Consider the following 23,360-nt stretch of genomic DNA (forward strand, 5'->3'; position numbering starts at 1 on the left):
GGGATCGAGCTCCACATCAGGCTCTTCCACTATGAGCCTGCTTCTTCCTCTCCCACTCCCCCTGCTTGTGTTCCCTCTCTCGCTGGCTGTCTCTGTCTCTGTTGAATAAATAAATAAAATCTTAAAAAAAAAAAGAAGTCCAAGCAATAAAAAAAAGACAAAAGACATTGATAATTTGAGCTTTGTCAAAATTTAAAATTTTAGCTCTTCAAAAACATTGCTAAGAGAATGAAAAACAATCCACAGCCATGGAGAAAATATTTGCAAAGCATATAACTGACATAGGACTTATGTTTAGAAAACAGAAAGAACTCTTGCAGCATAATAAGAAAAACACAGATTGGCAAAGATTCTGAACACACCTTTCAAAGACATTAAATGAATTGCCAATAGGCAAAAGAAATAGGAAATGCAAATTAAAAGCAAAATGAAATACCCGTATCGTACCTACTAGGTTAACCATAGTAAAAATAAAAAAAAAAAATTAGAACCCTCATATTGCTAAAGTGACTGTAAACTGATGCAATTACTTTGGAAAAACAGTTGGGCATTTTCTTAGGGTAGTTATTGTATGATCTAGCAGTTCCACTCCTAGGTATGTGCCCGAGAGAAATGAAAACATTAGCCCACAAAAGACTTATACACAAATGTTCATAGCAGCATTATTCATAATACCCAAAAAGTGAGTATTCAAATACCCAATTGTTCATCAATTGATAAATGCACGAACAAACTGGTTTAGATTCATACTAGGCGATAAATGTTTGGCATTAAAAAGAAATGAAGCACTAACATATGCTCCAAATAAATGTGCATCAAAAATATCATGCTAAGTGAAAGAAGCCAGACACAAAATAATACACACAGTGTGGTTCCATTTATATGAAATGTCTAGAAGAGGAAAATCTACAGAGACAGAAAGTAGATTAGTGTTTGCTTAGGGTGATAATAGTGTAATGGAGAGTCACTACAAATGGACATATGGCTTCTATTAGGGATGATGGGTATGTTCTAAAATTAACCCATAGTAGGGTGCCTGGGTGGCTCAGTTGGTTAAGCATCTGCCTTCAGCTCAGGTTCTGGTCCCAGTCCTGGGATCAATCCCCACATCAGGCTCCCTGCTCTGCAGGAAACCTGCTTCTCCCTCTGCCTGCTGCTCCCTCTTCTTGCGCTCTCTTTCTCTCTCTCTGTCAAATAAATAAAATATTTAAAAATTAATTAATTAATTAATTTAATTTAACTGTGGTGAATTTTGCAAATTTACAAAGAACTATTTAATTGCACTCTTAAAACAGGGGAACTTTTTGGTATATAAATTATATCTCACTATTAAAAATAGATCTCATTATTTGGAGTGTGGAAATAAAATTTAAATGTATTCTTAATTAAAATATCAGGCACGAATAAATCAGGCAAGTTTCATGTACGCCTGAAACTAATGTGACATTGTTTCCAAGTATACTTCAATAAAATATATATATCATATAATAATATATTACATATATATTATAATCAATTGCATAATATATTATAAACATAATATAAAATATAAATATATAATAGAAGGCATAATAAAGATGGCCTAATTTCTGTTAACAAGTAGCTATCTCTGTGTTACACACACACACACACACACACACACACACACACACACACACAAATACCAGACCAGAAGAACTGAAAGTGTATGCATCAGAACAGGAACAAAGGTGACTTTGGATGGGAAATATTAGAGGTGTTTTTAATTTTCTCTTTTCCATTCATTTTCTAATTTTACCACAAATCTATAGGTGAGAATTTTCATTGAGACTCTGTCACATGCTGATGAGATAGAATTACTCTATTGGCCTGCCTCCTACTTACTGTTTCCTTTCCTCACTGCACACACACTATCACAAGGACACTGGCATCTGATGGCCTAAATTTCTTCCAAACATATTCACACCTTTCTTTTTCAGGGGAGCAGACATTTTATTTATAAAAAATATATTTTTAAATACAGGGAATTTTTTCCTTTTTTCCCAATCCAGCATTGTATAAGTTGAAGTTGTATAATGTGATGACTTGATTAATGTGTATATTGGGAAATGTTTACCACAATAAGGTTAGTCAACACATCCTTCACCTCACATCATTACCATTTCGTTGTTATTTTTGTTATGGTGAGAACATTAAAGTTCTGCTCTCATAGTAACTTTCAAGTATATAATACAGTATTATCAACTATTAATTATAATCACCATGCTATACTTTAGATCCCCAGAACTTATCCATTTTATAGCTGGAAATTTGTACCCTTTGTCCAATATCTTCTCCTTTTCTCCCGCCCATTAACCCCACCACCAATCTACTCTCTGTGAGTTCAGGTTTTCCAGATTCCATATATAAGTGGGTCATACAGTATTTGTCTTTCTGTGTCTTGTCTTACTTCACTTAGCATAATCCTTTCAAAGTCCATCCATGTTGCCTCAAATGGCAGAATTCCTTTCCTTTTTTATGGCTGAGTAATATTCCATTGTATATACAGAGATGTATCTATATATCTTTCTATATATTCCTTTGTATAATAACATTCCATTGTATATGTATATACATATATGTATACATACCATATTCCATCTCTCTCTATATATATACACATACCACATTTTCTCTATCCCTTCATATTTTGATGGACACTTCAGTTGTTTCCATGTCTTGGCTATTGTAGATAACGCTGCAATGAACACAGAGGTGCATATATCTCTTTAAGATAGTGGTGTCATCTTTTTTGGATATATTTTCAGAAGTGGGATTGCTGGATCATATGGTTCTATTTTCTAATTTTTTGAGGAACCTCCTTTCATTTTCAGTAGAGGCTGCACCAATTTATATTCCCACTAACAGAGCCACCAGGGTTCCCTTTTCTCCACATCCTCCCCAGAATTCTGTAGCTCTTATTTTATTTTATTTTATTTTTGGTAATAACCATTCCCACAGCACTCATGACCTTCTGTTGCCGTCACCAAACCTTTCATGGACTGTGGTCGTATATTAGTTGTTGGGGCTGCCATTACAAAGTACCACAGACCAGGAGGATTAAACAACCGAAGTTTATTTTCTCACAGTTCTGGAGTCTAGAAGTTCAAGATTACGGTGTCAGCAGGGCTGGTTCCTGCTGAGGGCTGTGAGGGAGAATTGGTTCCAGGCCTTCTCCTAGCTTGTGTAGTTTGATGGCATCTTTAAGTTCCCTGGCTTTACAGGCATCACCCCAATTCTGCCTTCATGGTCACAGCTATTCTCCCTGTACGGTGTCTATGCCCAAATGTCCCCTTTTCATAAGGACACTACTCATATTGAACACCAACGGTGTCTCATTTCCCTTTGAATTCCCTCTCTTGTATATTGGAAATGACGTATATATGGTCATCAACGATGTTTGTTGTATGAATACATGAAAACGTAACAACAGAGTGAGAAGGTTTGTACCTTGGAGTTTAGACTTAGGTCACCCATAAGGCTAATCCCAGTAAAAACCTGTGTAGTGAATCTCCACAATACACACACACACACACACACACACACACACACACACACACAGTCATCCTTAAACCCAGAGAATGTGTTTTGATTGCATATTGGTTCTGTCATGTTCCCATGCTCAGAGGGAATGCAGATGCTAATGGCATTGACCTCAGTGTATTGTGAGGGAGTCTGAAGACACCACAGGAAGAAAATTGTCCCTGCCCACAGCTGAAGACTGCATTTTGGCTGATGCCCGCAGCTGCTATTTTCAGTTTGCTCTAATAAGTGACTCTGTCCTTGAGGATTTAAGGCGACTTAGTGGATGTGCTCAAAATGGGTTGTCCATCTCTGATTGCCCCTTGTCCCTTTGCATTGTTTGCTTTTCAGTTTTCTAGCACCCACAACTCTGACTGTGTTTTAGCAATTATATATTGATTATTTCCTGTAACCCAAAATGGGTACATGGGGTAGTTGTGAAATAAGTAGATAGCAATCACTTGGTAAACTGTTATATATGACCTGTGATGTTTTAGACAATTATGAAATTTTAGTAATCTTGGTAGTCTTCAAGGACAAACTCCTTACTTGAGGTGAGGATCTGACTGAGTCCACAGTGAAGGCTCCGTCCAAGAAGGCTCCTTGGTGGACGTGTCACTTGAGTTTTCTTTGCAGAAAGATGGGATGGGGTAGGAAAAGCTTGTAAGATGGTGAAAATATAAAGAGGGCTAGCCGTGGAGAGGAGCAGGGTGATCCAGAAGGAATCAGACAGTGGCTGGGTCAGTGCAGTTGGGAAATCAACCACAAAACTCGTGTGGACCAGCTAGAGTTTATAGCTCAGGTGTTGGGCAGGGAGAACACTTAGTTGCTTAAGAAGAGCAGGTTTTTGGCTCAAGCAATGAGGAGCCTGGTATTAGGTTTGTTTGCAGGTGCAGGGCAGGTCACCCTGGCAGGATCCACCTGTCTGAGTCCTGGAAACACAGACTGAGGGAAGTAAGGGCTTGAAGGCCGGGAGCTGCAGGGCCTGGCCAGGACCACAGCAACAGGGAACTCCTCAGGACAGGCATTTTCCTCTGTGCTGCCTCAGATGCAAACACAGAGTGAGGTGGGGCTGACTGACAAGGACTGGAGACCATTTTAACAAGAGGCCAAGAGAAGCTAGCCTGAGGCAGGGGGAGGTGGCACACTGCACTGCCTAGGGATGATGATGAGGACCCTGGCCAGGAGAGAGGGAAAGAAAGTAAGGAAAAGATGGACCTTTGAAAGATTTTGATGTGAGAAAACATGGGGCTTGAACAGCAGGTCTAAATAAGACTGTCATATGTCTTGTGGACTGAATTCTTAACAAGTATTCCTCTTATAAGCCCAGTTAGGCAAATGTAGTGCATAAATGAATAGAAAGTGATGAATGAATGAATGAATGAATGAATGAATGAATGCAAGACTGAATGACTAAGTTCATGAATAAATGAATTGATTTAATAAGTGCCTGGCCATTAACTAACTGATAATCTTTTTCGCAATAACCCACAATATTTAAAAATTACATACTGGTGCAGCTATCTAGTACTGCTTTGGGGGAGGGTGTGTGTGTGTGTGCGCACGTGCATATATATGCAGATATGGGTATGCAGATAGATAGGTAGATAGCTAGACTATTTTTGGAGTGAGAACAGTAATTCAAAGTGTTCTTTCTATTTCTTACGTCTTTGCAAGCTTTCTCAGTTTTCTCAGCTGCACAGCTAGGATTCAGCCATTGCACTGCTGATAGATACATTTTTTTAGCTGGTAGTCACAGCTTAGAGATACATTTTCCTCCCCATGAGTTTGGAATTGTGTATCTGTGTGTATTTACATTTACATTTATACACATACATAAATCTGTGTGTGTTTGTGGGTGCATGTGCGTGTGTGCATTCCCTGTTCTTTATTCTTAATGCTACTTCATTATGGCAGGGCACTCTGCAGCTGTGTATGGATCTTGCTGTCAACTCTCCTCGGTCAGCCAGGGAAACCCAATTGCACCTGTCACTGGCCCAGCCAAGAACTGGAAGACTGGTGTGACTGGGAAATCGTCATCCACCCCTTGACACATCCAGTGTGACTCACATGTGCTAATGAAACTGACCAGAGCAGGTGTGATCTCCTTGTCGGGTCCGGGGATTTAGTCATGGACAGTTGAGAGGCAAAGTATAATTCTGGGAACCTTAATTCTGACCGTGAGTTTGTATCCCACAGGACTGCTGACCCTGTATTCCAGTGTCCTGTCCCTTGGCTAATCTTTGAAGCTCAGCTACACCGATCAATGCCCTAGCCCCCTTCCTTACTCTCTCACCATCATCCAGCCTGTCCCAGAGGGAGGGCATCCGTGAGAACTGAGGTCCCTGGAGCAGCTCTGTCAAGCCTGCTCTACAGAACCTCCCAGCACTTGCTTCAGCTCTGGGACATCATCTGATACAGTGACCAAGTTCCAGACATTATTTCTCTGGCTCATGTCCTGCACTGGAAGGCAATCAGATCATCACAGATTGTCATTCATAAAAGTAAATTTGCTAATGTCCATAAGGGCTAGAAGTAAATCTAAGGACTTTTACAGATGTCTGTCGCTCACAGTACTGTTTCATTTAACCTTGCACAAATGGCTTTTTTAAGGATATGAGGTTACATTTTCAGTCAGAGCATAGGAAGAGACAACAAAAAGGATTGTAGCTTTTGTGACATCACACCCTATACATTTTAAGTGCCAACAGTTTCACAGTCTTAAAGGTGAATATAAAGCAAGTGAATCATGACTGATTAAATTACCAGCTGTTAATTATATTGCTGGTTATAAATTATAAACTCTAATTCTAATTAACACAGCAGTTAATTAATTGACAACTTTGGTTGTGTTACAACTGAGTCTGGCATGCACAATTCCAAACTCATGGGAAGGGGAAAAAATGTGTCTACAAGCTATATACTCAGTGGCACAGTGACTAAATCCTAGCTGTGTGGGTCCTGAGACAGCTTGCAAGGGAACGAGAAACATAAAGGACACTCAGAATTATTGTTCTCATACTAAAAATAGTCAAGCTGTTATCCAACATGAGGCAAGTCACATATGGAAAACCTGTATTTTAATATCCAACATTACTCACAAAATCAGGAAAATGTACAATTAACTTGATGTTCTAACCAGCACCTTGGTGAATACAGACCTTTTGCTACTTTAAATCACCATTTGGACGCTATGTGGAAGTTTGTTGTCAATGGCTAGAACCCTCTTGGCTGGTCCACAACTCTGTGTGATGACTCCTTTGAACTCGTATGGATAGGAGTAGTGTCAGATAGTGTGTTGAAGTTTACCAGGACCACAATTGCCAGCCTAGGGAGTGCACTTGCTTTCTTAAAACAATGCTCTTCCTTTTGAATCATTGAACAGTTCTTGTTTATTTACCAACTTCCAAAGCAAAACATGTGCATTTTAACAATCAAAATCATCCTTTCATGACTCCTGTTGACCATCAACATTTCACCTTCTCTTCATGAATCCTAACTCTTACCTGAGTATGCACAATGTGAAGACATAAGTACTGAAAGGAAACAATTAGAAACATCTGTTTACATTTACCAAAAGCAGATATTAGAAGAATTAAAATAAGCACAACCAGCATGCAATAGCTTAAAGAAATTGAATATACAAGAATGTCTGAATATCATGAGAATGCTGGGTTTCTTTGTAAACACACTATATGAATACACTGTATGATATAAAAAAAGATCATTTATGAAATATAAACAGCAAGCAAAGTTAACATGTACTGAATAAATATTCTGAAATATTCATTTCTCTCCTTCTTTTACCAAATATCTTGTCAGCGTGATATTTGACAGTAGCAGCACGGGTTGGGTTGATGGCCATAGTTATTTATAGCATCGGGACCTGGAACGAGGCAGGACATCCATGCTCTGAGGCAGTCCTCAGACACCTGTGCTGAAGCACCGTCAGAAGCCTGTAATCCTAGAGCCCTGACCCATGTCTTCATGTTGTCATGTTAGCTGCTTGACAGAGTTGATGGCTTTTGTTGAGACCGCTTGAAGCGGTTTGCAGCAGGACACACTGGCAACCACTAGAATCTCAGAAGCAAGTGGGAAGATTGTGTTCTTGCAACTCACGCAGCACAGACTCTCCTCTCCATGGCAGCGCATGGCGGGAGCGTCCATATGCCTGTGTTTCAGTACACACGTGCATGCTTTCTAAATATAGACTGTTGGTGTTAGGAAATAGAGTTTCCTGATTTTAATGAAGTGAAAGGATTCTGTATAATTTTAAGTCAAAATAGTGATCAGAATGTGAACTCACGGTGTCAAGAGTAATTACATCAAAAATAAGAATTACAAGTGGAACTTTTAAAAAAAATACCAGTGCTGAGCATTACCTCCTACAATTCTGACCCAAGCCAGTTAGGTTGGGCCCTGGAATTGGACTAGGAAAAAGAAAAGAGAAAAGGTAAAGATGATGCAGATACTATCAAACAGAGCTATCAAAAGAACAATTAGATAAGGCATCAGTGTTCAAAGGGTACCTGGCCTGCAGATAAAAACAGGGAGTCATTAGCTGAACATTCTGTTAAACATCCTAGGGATGGATGAGATCGCCATGAAAGACGGGAAGAAAGAGGGATAGAGCAGGGACAAGCCTGAGGCTGTCAAACATTGAGATATGGATAGGAACCTCCACCCTGTTTTCCAAAGTGACTGTACCAGCTTGCATTCCCACCAACAGTGTAAGAGGGTTCCCCTTTCTCCACATCTTCGCCAACATTTGTTGTTTCCTGCCTTGTTAATTTTTGCCATTCTAACTGGTGTAATGTGATATCTCATTGTGGTTTTGATTTGTATTTCCCTGATGGCTAGTGATGTTGAACATTTTTTCATGTGTCTGTTAACCATTTGTATGTCTTCTTTGGAGAAATGTCTGTTCATATCTTCTGCCCATTTTTTGACTGGATTATTTGTTTTTTGGGTGTTGAGTTTGAGAAATTCTTTATAGATCTTGGATACCAGCCCTTTATCAGTAAAGTCATTTGCAAATATCTTCTCCCATTCCATGGGTTGCCTCTTTATTTTATTGACTGTCTCCTTGGCTGTGCAGAAGCTTTTTATCTTGATGAAGTCTTCATTTTTGCTTTTGTTTCCCTATACAATGGAATATTACTCAGCCATCAGAAAAGATGAATACCCAGCATTTGTATCAACATGGATGGAACTGGAGGGGATTATGCTAAGTGAAATAAGTCAAGCAGAGAAAGACAATTATCATATGGTTTCACTCAGATGTGGAACATAAGGAATAGCAGGGAGGACTACAGGGGAAGGGAGGGAAAACTGAATGGGAAGAAATCAGAGAGGGAGACAAACCATGAGAGACTCTGGACTCCGGGAAACAAACTGAGGGTTACAGAAGGGAAAGGGGTGGAAGATGGGGTAACAGGGTGTTGGGTATTAAGGAGGGCATGTGTGGTGATGAGCTCTGGGTGTCATATGCAACTAATGAATCTCTGAACACTACATCAAAAGCAAATGATGTACTGTATGTTGGCTAACTGAACATGGTGAAAAAAAGAGAGAGACAGATAGGAGCATGGGAGCACTGAGCTGAAGGACCAATGGAGTAGAAAGGCCAGAAGGAGTGTCTCTGAGGCTGAGCAGAGTGCCTCAAGGAGAGAGCACTTTCAGCCTTGCTTCAAGCTCCCTTTATATTGAGTCAAACGAGGACAAAAAGCGCCCTTTGGAGATGGTTGGGCAGCCTTGCTGTGACCAGGCTGGAGATTGGAAGCGAGTCTCAGGTGGATTGATGTGGGGATAAGAGCTCTGTGTTCAGCAATTTGGATGACTAGAAATTCTAAAGTATAAAGCTATTAGAAATGGTGAACAAATTGATAATAAACATTATTAAAATGTATCCCTTAATTTGTAAGAAAATAAGAGAAAGTTCCAGGAGCCACAAAAAAGGACAGATTTTGAAAGAAAGCTGAGGATGAGAGTGTTGTAAGCTACACTTAAAGACTGGAAGGCCTGGGGCATTTGCCCTACGTGACCAGTTGGCTTGCTGTTAATGACCACATAGAAATAAGAGATTAAACTTAAGGAACTCTACAAAGCAGAGGGTTAAAATGGAGTCTTCATAGAGCCGGCACACCCAAGGGCCACACACTCATTGAAAGGGTATTGTAGAAAAACATTCCCCACAGGAAATTCCATCAAAGGGAGATGATTAAAAAATGTGTCTGTCTCACCTGGTCTTTAGGTCCCATGAAAGACATCTTTACTGAGAATTTGTATCACATGCCTATCCTAATCTGGATTTGGGGATTGACTTTAAACTGCAGAGAAGTTTTCACTGGAAGTGATCCGAGGTTATCAACCAATGTGGAACACCAGGTGAAATCACATGCAGAACTTTTACTAAGGGACACACTGTTAACACAGATCCCATGGAAGTTCTGCTCACTTGTTCAGCAAACGTTTATGAAACCTCTATCATGTGCAAGGCACTGTCTTAGCACTGTGCTTGTAATACATCAGTGAGCAAAACTAAGCTCCTGTACTCATGCAGCTTACATTGTAGCATGGGAGAAAGAAAATAAACATAATTTCAAAATATAACAAATACATTTATCATCTAGAATATGAGCAGGGTTTACAGGTTGGAAGAACACAGGAGATGGAGGTTTCCATTGTCAGGAACAGCTTGTTCAAAAGGTAAATTTGAGTAAAGACGAAGGTGAGGAAGGTTATTTGGGGAAAGAGAGTTCCAGGCAGAAGGCATAGTTAATACAAAGGAGCTAAGGTAGGAGAATGTCTGGATTGTTTGAGGAACAACAAAGAGGATATTGTTGCTGAAATGAAGTTAGCAAAGAAGAGGCTGGAAAGGTGGTAAGTGGACCAGAGCATGTCTACCTGGGCTTAATTTTCAGTGAACTAAGGAGCCATTGTATGGTTTTTAACACCAGAGCAAATTATCTGACTTCAATTGTTAAAAATCACTCTGGATGCTCTGATGGGAACAAGATCACAGGAGAGGTGATGTTCGAGGAATCAGTTAGGAGCCTACAGTAGTATGGAGGGAAGAAAGATGGTGGTTGACCAGGGTGATAGTGTAATAGTACTGAGAAGTGGCTGAACCACAGTCTGTTTTTAAAGTGGAGTCAAAAGAATTTCATATGGATTGATGTAGAATGTGAGGGAAGGGATGAGCAGGAAACGAATGGAGTTTCTGATTTGAATAACTGTAAAGATGGAATACAATCAAGTGAATTGGGAAGACTATAAGCGGATCTGTTCTTGGGGTGAAATTAGCAGCAGTTCAATCTGGGTGTGTTGAGTTGATTCTAGAGTTTAATTTATACATCAGGTTGGAGACAAAATTTGGGAATCCTAAGCATACAGATACCATGTAAAGCCATGAATCTAGAAGAGATAACTAGGAAGTAAGTACAGATAGAGAAGAAAGGGGATGGAGGTTTGGTTGAGTAGGTAGGTGGTGCTACAGAACAAGGAGCCATGGGGCACCCTGACATTAAGAAGAAAAGGAAGCATTGGAGTTAGCGGCAAAGAAGGTGGGCCGGTTGAGTAGGAGGAAAAGCAAAAGATTGTGTGTCAAGGCCAGTGATTGTTCTGGGATTTCACTGACAATTTCATGGATGCTGGAAGAAGGCATGAATCTTGTGGGTGAGACAAAGGACAGTTGACTACTCTCATCTAGGGCCAGCTACATAATTTGTGGGGTCCAGTGCAAAATGAGAGTACTTGGTCCTTTGTTTAAAAAGCAGGAGTAAAGTGTCATTCCTCTCCTATCGAAAAGTTAGCACTTGTGTTTCTCTTTCCTTGGGCACTTGTGCTTGACTGAGTGTATGAAAATTGGCATCGCGGTTTCTTTCTGACTACCTAAGGTTTGATTACAATGTCCCAGAGGATAGCACTGTTTCATGTAATTCTGTGTAGTGGTGTCCATCCAAATTTTTCTGCTGAAATTAACAACAATTCAGAGAAAGAATGATGATCAAGCCAATATTTTCTCAGTTATATAAAGTATAATATTGTTAACATTGTGATTTATCTAATAGCAATAACCTAACAGGTTCTGAGTAGAAACCAGAAATAGACATGATCTCAGAAATGAATGGGCTTGCTGTCTAAAAATAGCACATCTTCTTAGAAACTGAAAGTACTTTAAAATGTGTGGCATCACTAATCTGCATGATTTGTCTCTGAGGAGAGGAAATCCATTGTTAAATCCTGCGATAGAGGCACGTATATAAAAGCAAAGGGCATTGAATTCTCACAGTATATGATGGGGTTCTTCATTTACAATGGGAATATTCCTCCTTTATTTTATGGTAAATACCCTTCTTTCTGTTGAAGCATATTTTTTCCTTGTTTGCTTTCTTGAAGGGATTCAAAGAGAAGTGATTTTAAGTGATATTCAGTTCAGTAAATCTAATAATGTAACTCTAGAAGCCATGTAACCCAAAAGATGACCATCACTATTTAAAGACATAAAATCTTCAACCTCATGGCCATCTGCAGGCACCATGCTTGAGCAAGGGAAAAGCACAGAGGCTTGTTAAATGCCACACAGTCAGAATGTAGACAAGTCACTCACAAGTCTCCAAGTGTGACATTCCACCAGTTGTTCAAATACCCCTCAAATATAGAGGTGTTAAGGGTTCCTTGCACAAGCAATATGGCTGTTTCTCACAGCCAGTTCTCGGAGCATCTTTGGATGAATGACATATTTAAGAGACATCCCATCCCCTTTTGGAAGCCTATTAATTAAAAATAGTTGCTGGAAAATAAAGATATGTATCTGATTATATATACACATGCATTGCAGATTATATATATATATTATTTATATATATATTAATATATACATAAGTTACTAAACTGGTGTTTTAATGAGTATTATTCAGATAAATACTTTTTTAGAATAAAGGAGAATATGCAATGACTCCCCAGTTTATAAGCACATTCCAAAATTTCATTCATATGGTGTTTGTGCTGAGTTGAAACATCTGTTCCCATACAGAGTGTGAGACATCTGATCATCTTGTATATTCTTATATTTAACCCATTATATATCTGAGGTCTGGTGTTAAACTCAGCCTGCTTTAGACATGGGTAAGTGTTCTTCTGGGATGCAATTTGAGAGTCCAGGAGCTTATCTCGAATCATGGAAATATCAGTGGAAACGCTCCCAACCCTCTGTATTACTGCTGCTGACTCATGGGCCAGTTCTAGATACGGAAGGCATGTAAGAAATAGGATCAACAGAACCTAGCGACTGAATAAATGTTGAATGTAAGATGAGAAAGAAAGAAGAGTTTGGGGTACAGCCTCTGGTTTTGGTTTGAGAATGAATGAGTGGGTACAGAATGGTGGTACAGAATGAGGAACAGATTTGGGGTAGAAAGATAATGAATTAATTTTGGACATATTGAGCTTGGGTTGCCTGCAGGGCATCTGGATGGAAAGGTTCAGAAGGCAGCTGGATCCATCCATGCAAATCTCAGAAAAGTAGAATGTGTCAGAGACACTGATGCAGGTACCTGGGAATGGAAAAGAAAAGCAGGATACTTCTCTCTCCTGGCTCCTTGGTTCCCAGTTTGGGAGAATAACTCCCCATCGCCAAAAAAAGGCTATACAGGGCCACAAGTTTACAATTAAAGGGGACCATGAAGGTGGACACTTAACAAAAATGTTCTTTGTATAGAGGGGTCAATTGATTATAAATGGAGGACTGGGTGGAAAGTAAGTTCGGGAGCCCCTGAACGTCAGGCTATTCACAGCAGGTCAGGCTGGCAGGATGGCTAGTTTTGGTTTTTTGTTATTAGTGTTATAGCTATTTTTACAAATCTGTTTAATACTTATCTGTAACTTTAAAACATTTTACAGCAGAAAAAAAAATCGTTGATAAAAATCTAGTGACCTGATACATTTCAGGGAACAAGCTTGTATCTGTTACATTTGGATATTAAGTAAAAGACGGACAGGATTTTAAAAGCAAAGGGTGAAGACTGCTTTATTGAGAATTCTACGTTAAAGTATTAGGCTGAGTCTTTTTTACCTGCACCTCCAAATAAGCAAGCCCATTTTCCTCTGCAGTTTGGTATGTCCTTGGCATGGAGCAATGCACTGGGGGTCCAACTGTTAAAGAGGAGCATTTCTCATCCAGTGCTGGGTTGGCCCTGCTCTACAATGAGAGAAGACAATGTAGAATTTTCCAAATGCCTGTTATGAGTCAAGCACTGTGTTAAGCATTGTTAGCTCAATTAATTGCTAGAGCACTTTTGTAAAAGGACTGTTTTTACTTTCTTTTTTCCACAAGAGATTTCTGAGACTCAGAGCGATTAGGTAACTTTCCCAGGTAAGGGACGGGACAAGGAAACCTATCCAGTGTGTCAGAGGCAACCTGCCTACCAACCCTGCACATCAGCCCTGCTAGAGACTTAGTCAGCTGTGGGCAGCTCTCTTACATTTTCCTCGTTCTCATGGCTTATGTTGAATTCTCAATTTCTTCTGATACTACCTTTTTTCTTTCTTTCTTTTTTTTCCTTTCTTTTTCTTTTTCTTTTTTTTTTTTTTTTTTTTGTCCTTTGCATGTAGGTCAGTATAATCATTTTGCTTTTCAAACATAATGGACTCCAGAAAAATATCTATGGTATCTATTCATATGTGAAAAGAAAAACATATATTCAAAGTAATTTATATCCTATGCCAGTTTTCCAGGTAGCTTTGGAGGAGTGGGGAACTTGTAATTATTTTCATCAGCCCTTTTACATTTCATACAGAGGTGACCGGTTCATCTTTTGAATACATTTAGCATTTAGGTAGATGAATAGAAAATACAAGCTATGAACCTTTGGTGGGTATAATAATCATAAAAAGACCAGAACTTCTCCATGACCTATTTGCACACCAGCCTCCTTCCCTGCCAGCCCCAGACTTAGTAGTTATCCCTTAAATATACACTTCTTTTGCATTATTGTGCATTCTTTGACTCCTGATGGGTGCCCTCCACCCTGCTAAGCCCTTAATAGTGTGGCAGGCTGTCTTCCCAGATAGGGTAAGTGGGCTAAGGACAATGAAGTGGTTCACCTACATTTGCCCAGCCAACAGGAGGCTGGCTTGAAATGGGTATGTTTGATTCCGAAGCTCCTTCTCTTAAACACTTTCGCTTTTTTCTTTGGTTCAATTTTATGTCTACTTCCTAGAGAGTGAGCTACTTAAAGTTACAAATTATGTCTTTCTTATCTCTGTGTCCCTAGCACCCTGCATGGTCCTTGGCCTATGGAATACTCAGTGAATGCTTAAAGGGGGTTGGGGGAGGAAGAGAGGGTAGCAGAAAGAGGTGGGTCATACTTTCTTTTTTCTTTTTTTTTTTAATGTTTTTTTATTATATTACGTTAGTCACCATACAGTACATCCCTGGTTTCTGATGGAAAGTTCGATGATTCATTAGTTGCGTATAACACCCAGTGCACCATGCAATATGTGCCCTCCTTACTACCCATCACCAGTCTACCCCATTCCCCCACCCCCACCCCCCTCCCCTCTGAAGCATAATTTCTTAGGAAAGATCACCATATGGATTCAATGAATGGAAACCTAAGCACCGATGAAGTCTGTTGTGGGAGGGGAGATGGATGTCATGTTGGATACTCATTTTTAGATCATAAAAAGAATGGATTCAAATTTTCTAAATAAATTTTGTTAATAGAAGTGCCAAGATTCCCCCAGCCTTAATCTTAGTTGCAGAAATTCCTGCAAAGGAAGTCTCTATGACCTAGGTCTTATGTATACTTTTCAGAACAATTTTCCCTAACCTGAGAACAACTTACCTGTGAGGTTTTGTATCACAGACTTGCTGAACCAGATGCAAATGCAGGTGTCCTGTGGCTTTCACAGCTGCAGGGAGATATTTAAATGTGGTTTAGAGATTGCATTTCTTTCTCAGGGTTAGTAAATTTTGTCTTCATTTCCTGCGCTGAGGAAATCTCTTCAATTTCTTAATTGCAGAATAATGAGCAGTATTTCCACTTTCGAATATGTATTCTTGTTATTTTAATGTGATAAATGTAGAGAGATTTCCACCAGCAGAAAGAAACTTTGTTGTTTATCTCTTATTGCAATTTATGTGAGCTGCTTGAATGCCCGAAAGATAGGCTGAGGTTTTATTTTGTTATTTTTGTTGTAACTGCTGCTGTTTCTACATTCTTGGGAGATTTTGAAAGGATTGTCACCTATGTATAAATGCTTGGCAGATGAATGGCTCATATTCAAGAATGCCTGTTCCCTGCCCCCAGCTACTGGGGCTTCTAGAACTACGAGTGCCCGCCATCCTTTCCTAGCAGCCCCAGACTGTCTGCCTCTTCCTGCCCCACCCACTGCAATCTCAGCCCACTGGCTCCAAACCGTGGGACCCTGTCTTATGCAGGAACTCTGGCTTCTGATCTTTGCATGAAATGGATTTTTGTAATCTGGGGTAAAACCTGACAACTGTGTCATATTTTTTTCAATGACAAAAATTATGCAAATTCTAAAGAAATTACTTAAAAACTTGAGGAACTTCAATCACTAGTATTTGTTCTCACTTTGTGAAGGCACTATGAAGCAGGTAGGAATGCACCTCCGTGGACTTTTAGTATGCTGATTGATTTGATAGACAAATGCCTGCACACACGGGCAAGCGCACAGAGAGGGGGGAGGGTCCGTGACTTCATTAGCTTATCAGAGGGCTTTATGATCCCCTCCAAAAAGCCCTGAGGAAAAATGGCCTTTTAATTGGATGATTTTGCTTATAAAATTCTTTTAAAGAAAGACTGTTCTGAATATAGTTCTTACCTCAGTATTTCTTCATGCTGATCCTAAGTTTGTCATATGCCTTTTATAAGACAAGGAGAGAAAAAATCAAGACATTTAACCTTATCTAATGATTTTGATGAATTACCATAGTTCAAACCAACTATAATTAAATAATCCCTATTTATACATTATATCCCAGAGAATTCTAGGTCTAGTGGACTAGAGAATTTTGGATGAGGAAATGCTTGGGTTTTCCTCCTCACTGCCTGACCTCTCTCCACAGAATCCCATATCCCAGGGCTACAGTGTCCCCTGGAATCTGTCACAGTACAAACCAGAGAGCTGGAGGTTTTCCTTGTATGGATAACCATCTCAGATACAGATGAACCTGGTAGGGCAGAAGCCCAGAGGGTCTCAGCAGGTGTCCCAGGTCCAGGTCCACACACACTCACACACATACACACACTCAGGCAGTATATGACTGGATCTGGAACAGCACTGAGTCTGCACCCCTGGAGACGAGGCTGAGCTAACCTAGGAGGCCAAGGATGGTTCTTCTACATGGGCTTCCAACTGCCTTCCCCAGCAAGGATTCGGGCATGAACAAGTGAGTGAACGGAGAAGCAGGGGTGGTAGGAGGTGCTGGCAGCTGAGGGGTGCGAGGGCCAGGAAATCAATGCCTTTACTTAGGGCCTCCCAACTATCTCGTGCCAGCCCCACCCCAGGATTGGATCTGCACCTAAACCAGAAACCCAGTGTTCTCAGGGCCCCTGGGTCTGTTGAAGGGGCTGCTCACACAATGGATGGGAGTCACTACCTTTGCACGTGCACTCAATGTGTCAATTAATTAATTTATAGGAGTGATATTTTATAAATGCTCAAAGTACTGCAAATCTCAACCAACACCCAAAGCACAGTCTTCTGAAATCACGTGATACCAAATTATACCCAGAAGGAACTTTCTGAGCCTATACTCCCACCCAGGTCTGAAGAATCTGGGGCAGGGCTAGGAGTGAAGGTTTTCCCTCTCCATCCATGACGGTCCCACAGCAGAAGGGATTCTGTGTCTCCTGGACACAGGGCCCCGTCGTTGGGCCTCCATTGGCAGCTCTTCCCATTAGTCCTGGTCTCTAGGCCATTACTCCCCTCCCGCATCTGCCAGCATGCTCTGTCTAGATGTGCTGATATGGCTGGTTGTGCCACAGCCAAGGGTCAGTGCCAGGAAGCAGACTGTCTCTTCCTACTGTGTGCTAATCTAATTAAGCCCACCCTCCCAGGGTGGAGCCTGTGTCCATCACACTGCACGGTGAAGGGGCTTCATGGTCCCCTGGGCCCCACCCCACATGGACACCCACTGCTCTCATGAGCCTGCCCCTTCCAGACTCCTGCTTCTCCCCAGGCGCCACCCCTTCCTGTACCTCCTTCCTCTGTATTCCTCACTAAGCCTGGATACTCCATGCTGCCCCACTCTTCCCAGAAGCCCACTACTCCATCCAGCCCTTGTTTTCCAGACTCACTCTTTTCCCCACACCAGGCCCTCCTCTCACTCTGACCCCCTCTGTCCCCCACACCTCCTAATGCCAGTTCCTCCCCATACTCCACTTTTCCCTAATCCCCACCCCTCCCCACACCCACTCTTCCCTAATGTCTCTGTCCAGGAGATTTAGTTTCCCCTGCGAAAGGGAAAGGTGGGAAACAATCACAACTTCCTCTCACCCTGGCAGAGGCTTTTGGTGTCTGAGAGTTCTGTGTCAGTGTGACTGCAGACCCCTCCCTGTGCTGAGGTGGGTCACATCACCAGAACCAGAAAGATGAAAGTCAGGGACACGGTGAGCTCTGCTGAGGCCCAAGGAATGGAGAGGCTGGCATTCACCAGCAGTATCAGACTCACCAGTATTGCCTAGCTCTAATCCCCATGCCCTTGGAGCCCCCAAAAGCCCTGCATTTGAGAAACGCCATTTCAAGTCCTCTCCCCTGTCTCCTTTCACCCCCCTCCAAGCCTTCCCTCAGCTGCACTGTATTTGAGGGTGACAAACCCAGGAAAAAGGCAAGGAAAGCTCACAAAGGCTCTGGGGAGCTCCAATTGTGGGAAGCATCAACTTGTCTGGGACCCCCTGAAGGAAAGAAACTTTCACAAGGCATCTGTCTACATAGCAGCTGTGCTAAATGTTTGCAAGGATGGGGGCTTTAGTGGTGTCATAGTGCTTGTGCCCCTCAAAAACTGCATTACCTTACTTGACTTGATTTTCCACTCTTCGAGCTGGCTCTGCAAACCATCCTCCCACCAAGCTCATTTCAGTATATTATGCAGAACAATCTAGCTCTTGTCCCTGAGAGCTTCAGTTTTGAGGTTGAGAGTCACACCCTGCAGGGAGGTAGCCCCAACGTCAAATCCCATGTCCCCCAGTTACTCCTGTTTAATGGGGCATGGAGGGAAGAGAGGAGGCAAATTACTTCAGCTCTTTAATTTTTTTTTCTTCATTGATGGGGATGATAATGAGAATACTGATGATCCCTGCTTTGTGTTTAAATGAAATGATGTAAGAAATGACTGGCACATAGCAAGGGATCAGAGCATAGTCACTGCTACGGTCATTATTATGCATGATGCTCACCACTGCCCAGCACTGGCGTCAGCACCGTGGCCTGCTGTCTGCTGTCACCTTTCCTTTGTCTGCCAATCTGTACAGGAGAAAGAAATGGGATTCTGACTAGTGTCCCTACTAACGTAGTGAAGCCATTGTTTTCCAAGGCACAGCTGATGCAGCAGGTTTGGATTTAAATAACTATTTTTCTCCTTCTGTTACCTAAGCTCTCCACAACCCTCATCCACTCAAGTCACCTCAGCAAACACCTAAGACCCAAACTGAGAAGTGCTGTTAATGGTGTGGAGAACAGCACAGGCCAAAATAAGACCCGGAGCCTGAGCTTGCAGGCTCTGGATGACAACTGGGTTCCCAGGGCAAACTGACACATTCCCTCCATCCTCATGGCAACCCATGTGAACGCCAGTTGGAAGGGAACTCAGAGAAGTGCTAGACTTCATGACTCAGGCGTAGGATGTGGGCTTAGAAACCAAAGAGAGAAGCAAGTGAAATGCTTCTATTTCAATAAGAATGCGGTTTGGAGCATTATATTCAAATCGAAAATCCTTTAGCTGCTACTGCTGATTTATTTCCATTTTGTTATGCAACTGAAACTTTGAATGTTTCTGTTGAAATGCTTCACCTACGTTAGCCATCATTCATGGTAATGCAGGGGATGTGATTGCACTCTTTGGGTGTCCATTTGCAGCCTGACATTGTACATCGAACCCAACATCTGTGAACTTTTAGGATTTCCCTATCCTGTACCCCCTTTCCACTTCTTCTCCCTTATCACCCACCAGCAAGCACTCTCCACCCATTTTGGCCTTTGCTCATCATCTCTCTTACCACTAAACTCACCACTGCACAACTGATCTTCCTGATCCGTGATTTTGTGTTTAAAATAGGTTTTACCATTATTTAGGTATGGCAAGGCCAACAGATCAGGAGACAGCTGTCATTGAAAAGTTTGTTAACCACAGACCTCAAAAGAAGGGGGTACACCATCCGTTACAGGGAATGGGGGGAAGGATGCACACAGGGAAGCTCCAGGGTCAGTCACAGGGAAGAAGGGAAACTGTGGGCAAAGAGCTTTATTGTGGTTTCCATGGGAATGACTGTGCATATGGGAGGCTGGATAAGTAGGCTTAGGATGGGCTAGTTTGAATAATTAAAGTGGGCCCTGGGGTCTAGACTCTTCCTCGTGGCCTGGTACTTGAACATAGTTGAAATATTGGCCTGGAGTGTAAAAGACCAAGAGAGAAGGCACTTGGGGTGTGAGCTCTGGATTGGTTGGTTTGCATTTGGAAAGCACAATCTAGAGCTTGACAGAATTGGTTACTATCTCTAGGAATTGGCTAGCCCTGGGGGAAAGTTTTTCTACCTTCTGGTCACTGCCACAGAGTCCAGCCTTGCCCACCACTCTGTCCTTTCCCCCTCTTGAACCCTAATTCCACCAAAACTGCGCTCCTCAGAGTTTCTCATCAATTCTGTAAAATCAATGCAATAAAAGCAATATCCTTGTATGATTTATTTTTCATGCCCCCATCCAATATCTGGCTAGCCAAGGCCTATCTTTAACGTCACCTGCTCTGTGAGAATTGGTGGTGGGGTGAGGGCCAGATCACACAGGTAATGCCAGGCACAGAGCTCTGCCCATGTAAGTACCTGGGAAAAAAACTTTTCTATGTTTCTTCTCATCCCCTTAAATGCTATCTCTCCTTCAAGTTGAAGATAAAACCTCTCTAAAGACTCCCGAGTCCATTTGAATTTTATTGCTTCCCCTCTCCTCTGGTTTTTTTATGGGTCTTATAGCTTCAGACTTCTTTTGCTGATAGTTGTTTGGCATGTCTTGGTTTTGTCACCTTGCCTATGAACACCTGGAGAAGAACATCCAGGTGTGTTCTTTGTCATTTCAGAGGCTTCTGTGCTCTAACACTCAGGAGATCAGTGATAGGTAGGCATTGTTAGATTAGCAAGCACTGAGAATGGGCCCTGTGAATCAGCAAAATGAGTATTGGATGGGATGTCAAAAGACCTGTGTCTAGGATTGACTCTTCGATTGATTTGCAATCCCACCTCTCATTACCCACAAAAGCAGGTTGTTTGCCAACATCTGTAAGTGTGTGAATTCAGAAGTTCCTGCAATGTAACAGCGACTTTTCCTTCCCTGGTTAGGGAGTTTACCTTTGGATTTTCAGCTTGGATCCTTCTGTAGTGGGGTTCAGGATGTCCCATGAATATTACTAAATTTTCAGACTTGATTGCCAAAAAGAGGAAAAATTTAAAAATAGAATTTTCATGCTCAGCCTGATTTCTTTTTTCCACTTTCTTACTGTATTAATTACTTTGCAAACAAATAAACAAACAAAACAAAGGAACAAACAAACAAAAGTAGGATCATCTGCCTACATACTTGCTTATTTTGTTGGCAAGCCTGTGGGGGTTGCACCATTTCCCCCTCTCCTACACCCGGCTTTAGCTATAGGCTCCCATTTTCCCCAGACGAATATATCACCATCTCAAGGTGATGATATGGCCTAGTTAGTGTGGAAATGGCTGTGGCATTCTGAAAGAAAAAGAAAATGTAATGAATAAGGCACAGAGACCTCTCACAGGTCATTGTGTCTCCAGTGCACATGTACGGAGGGTTTGTATTTACAGCTCTCACAGAGGGCAGGAGAGGAAAGTGGCTTACCTGGTAGAGAGAATCTGTAGATAGAGCTTCTCTGCTGTGGGTGGTAAAGACACATGTCTGCCTGATGGGAGATGGAGTCCTCTAGGGGACTTTTCAGGGTCCTGCCAGCAACCTGATTTTATGATGACTTTTTAAAAATTATTTTCTGAGACCTTCATATCTGTGTGACTATTGATTAAATGCCAATTTGTCTAGTCTGGTTCTTACCTAAATAAAACAGAGGATTAAAAAAAAAAACAACAGAGGATTTATAGACATGATTTACACCTATCAAATCTAGTATTTGCATTTATAAGAAAGCAACCACTGTTTCCTTCCCTGCCTGAAAATAATATCCATTTCTCCTGGATTCCAACCAGAATTTAACCAGTCATGAAGGAAATATGCCTGTGGCTGAGCACAAACTAATTTTTTTTTCTTTTCTTTTTTTCCCCCAGGATTACACCTTAACCATGTATTTTCAACAATATTGGAGAGATAAAAGGCTTGCCTATTCTGGGATCCCTCTCAACCTCACGCTTGACAATCGAGTGGCTGACCAGCTATGGGTGCCTGACACATATTTCTTAAATGACAAAAAGTCATTTGTGCATGGAGTGACAGTGAAAAACCGCATGATCCGCCTTCACCCTGATGGGACGGTGCTGTACGGGCTCAGGTCTGTCTGCCTTTTCAGGGCCAATTTCGCAGTTGCATGGTGCATTGGCATTGAATTTCTCACTTGAGATGATTATAGGGAGTGAGGCCACATCCTCAGATTAATTAGGAGACAACCACGAAACACTGAGATTTGCACACACACACAAATCTTATAAATATAAGATTTGGGGCATTACTGTTACTATAAATAGTCACCACACAAGGGAAAAACTTCCTCCTTGGATTGATTTAAAATAATTCGGTTGCCATATCTAAGAACACAGATTCCCTGAGGACAGATTGCCCATATCATAGCCACAAAGGCCTGTAATTAATATTGCTGTGACACTGCAGAGGTTTTCAATAGTTTTCCCAAAGCTGTTTGCCGAGTTGAAAAAAATGTCTAGTTTTGCCGTTATATGGTATAATCTCCTGAGAGCTTCATGAGGTGGTGTCACAAATATTTATGGGAATGACTAGATGCAAGGCTTCCTGATGAGAATCATCTCTCACCAGGTCTCCGAATGAAATCACTTGAATCAGGAAACCAGGCTGCTGCCTGGAACCCTGAGGAGGCCCTGGGCTTCCCTGGTTACCCTGGAAACCACCAGGCCATCCTAATTATGTGAATATCATCACCCTGGCTAAGTGGTGATCTTAAAAATCTTTTGTCTCTTGCGTTGATTTTGCAATGATTTTTGTTTTGTTTGTTTTAGAGTAATTTGTGCGTCTGTGTCTGTGGGTGGGTGGGTAGGAATGGGTGTGAGTGTGTATAGGCACACATGTGTGTCTTTCTTGATCTCCTGGCCTAAAAATGCCTTTGAGATCTTCTAGGAGTGACCACAGTTTTGAGTAGGACACAGGTGGATATCTTGGAGAAAATATTTATCATAAAATTTTCTGAGTCCATAGGCCTTTAGCTAAGACTCCGGCAGGTCTAAAGAAGATTATACAACATATATGTGAATCTACATCGCTGTGACTTTTACTGCTTGAAATGAGGAAAGGGGATTATTTAACATTGTCTTAAGCAAAAATGTTGAGTGACTTTCTCAAAACAGCAATATATAGAATAAGAGAATTTT

General features: G+C 41.4%; 1 protein-coding gene across 1 annotated transcript in view; it reads left to right on the forward strand.

The window, feature by feature from the left end:
- Positions 1–23,360, forward strand: part of GABRB3 (gamma-aminobutyric acid type A receptor subunit beta3) — a 221,159-nt gene that overhangs the window by 134,850 nt on the left and 62,949 nt on the right. Inside the window, exon 4 of the mRNA XM_026510296.4 lies at positions 22,074–22,294. Within this exon, the coding sequence (XP_026366081.2) occupies positions 22,074–22,294 (221 nt within the window). The remainder of the gene's footprint in view (positions 1–22,073; positions 22,295–23,360) is intronic.

The sequence above is a fragment of the Ursus arctos genome, unplaced genomic scaffold (assembly GCF_023065955.2).
Source record: "Ursus arctos isolate Adak ecotype North America unplaced genomic scaffold, UrsArc2.0 scaffold_28, whole genome shotgun sequence".
Classification (NCBI taxonomy): Eukaryota; Metazoa; Chordata; class Mammalia; order Carnivora; family Ursidae; genus Ursus; species Ursus arctos.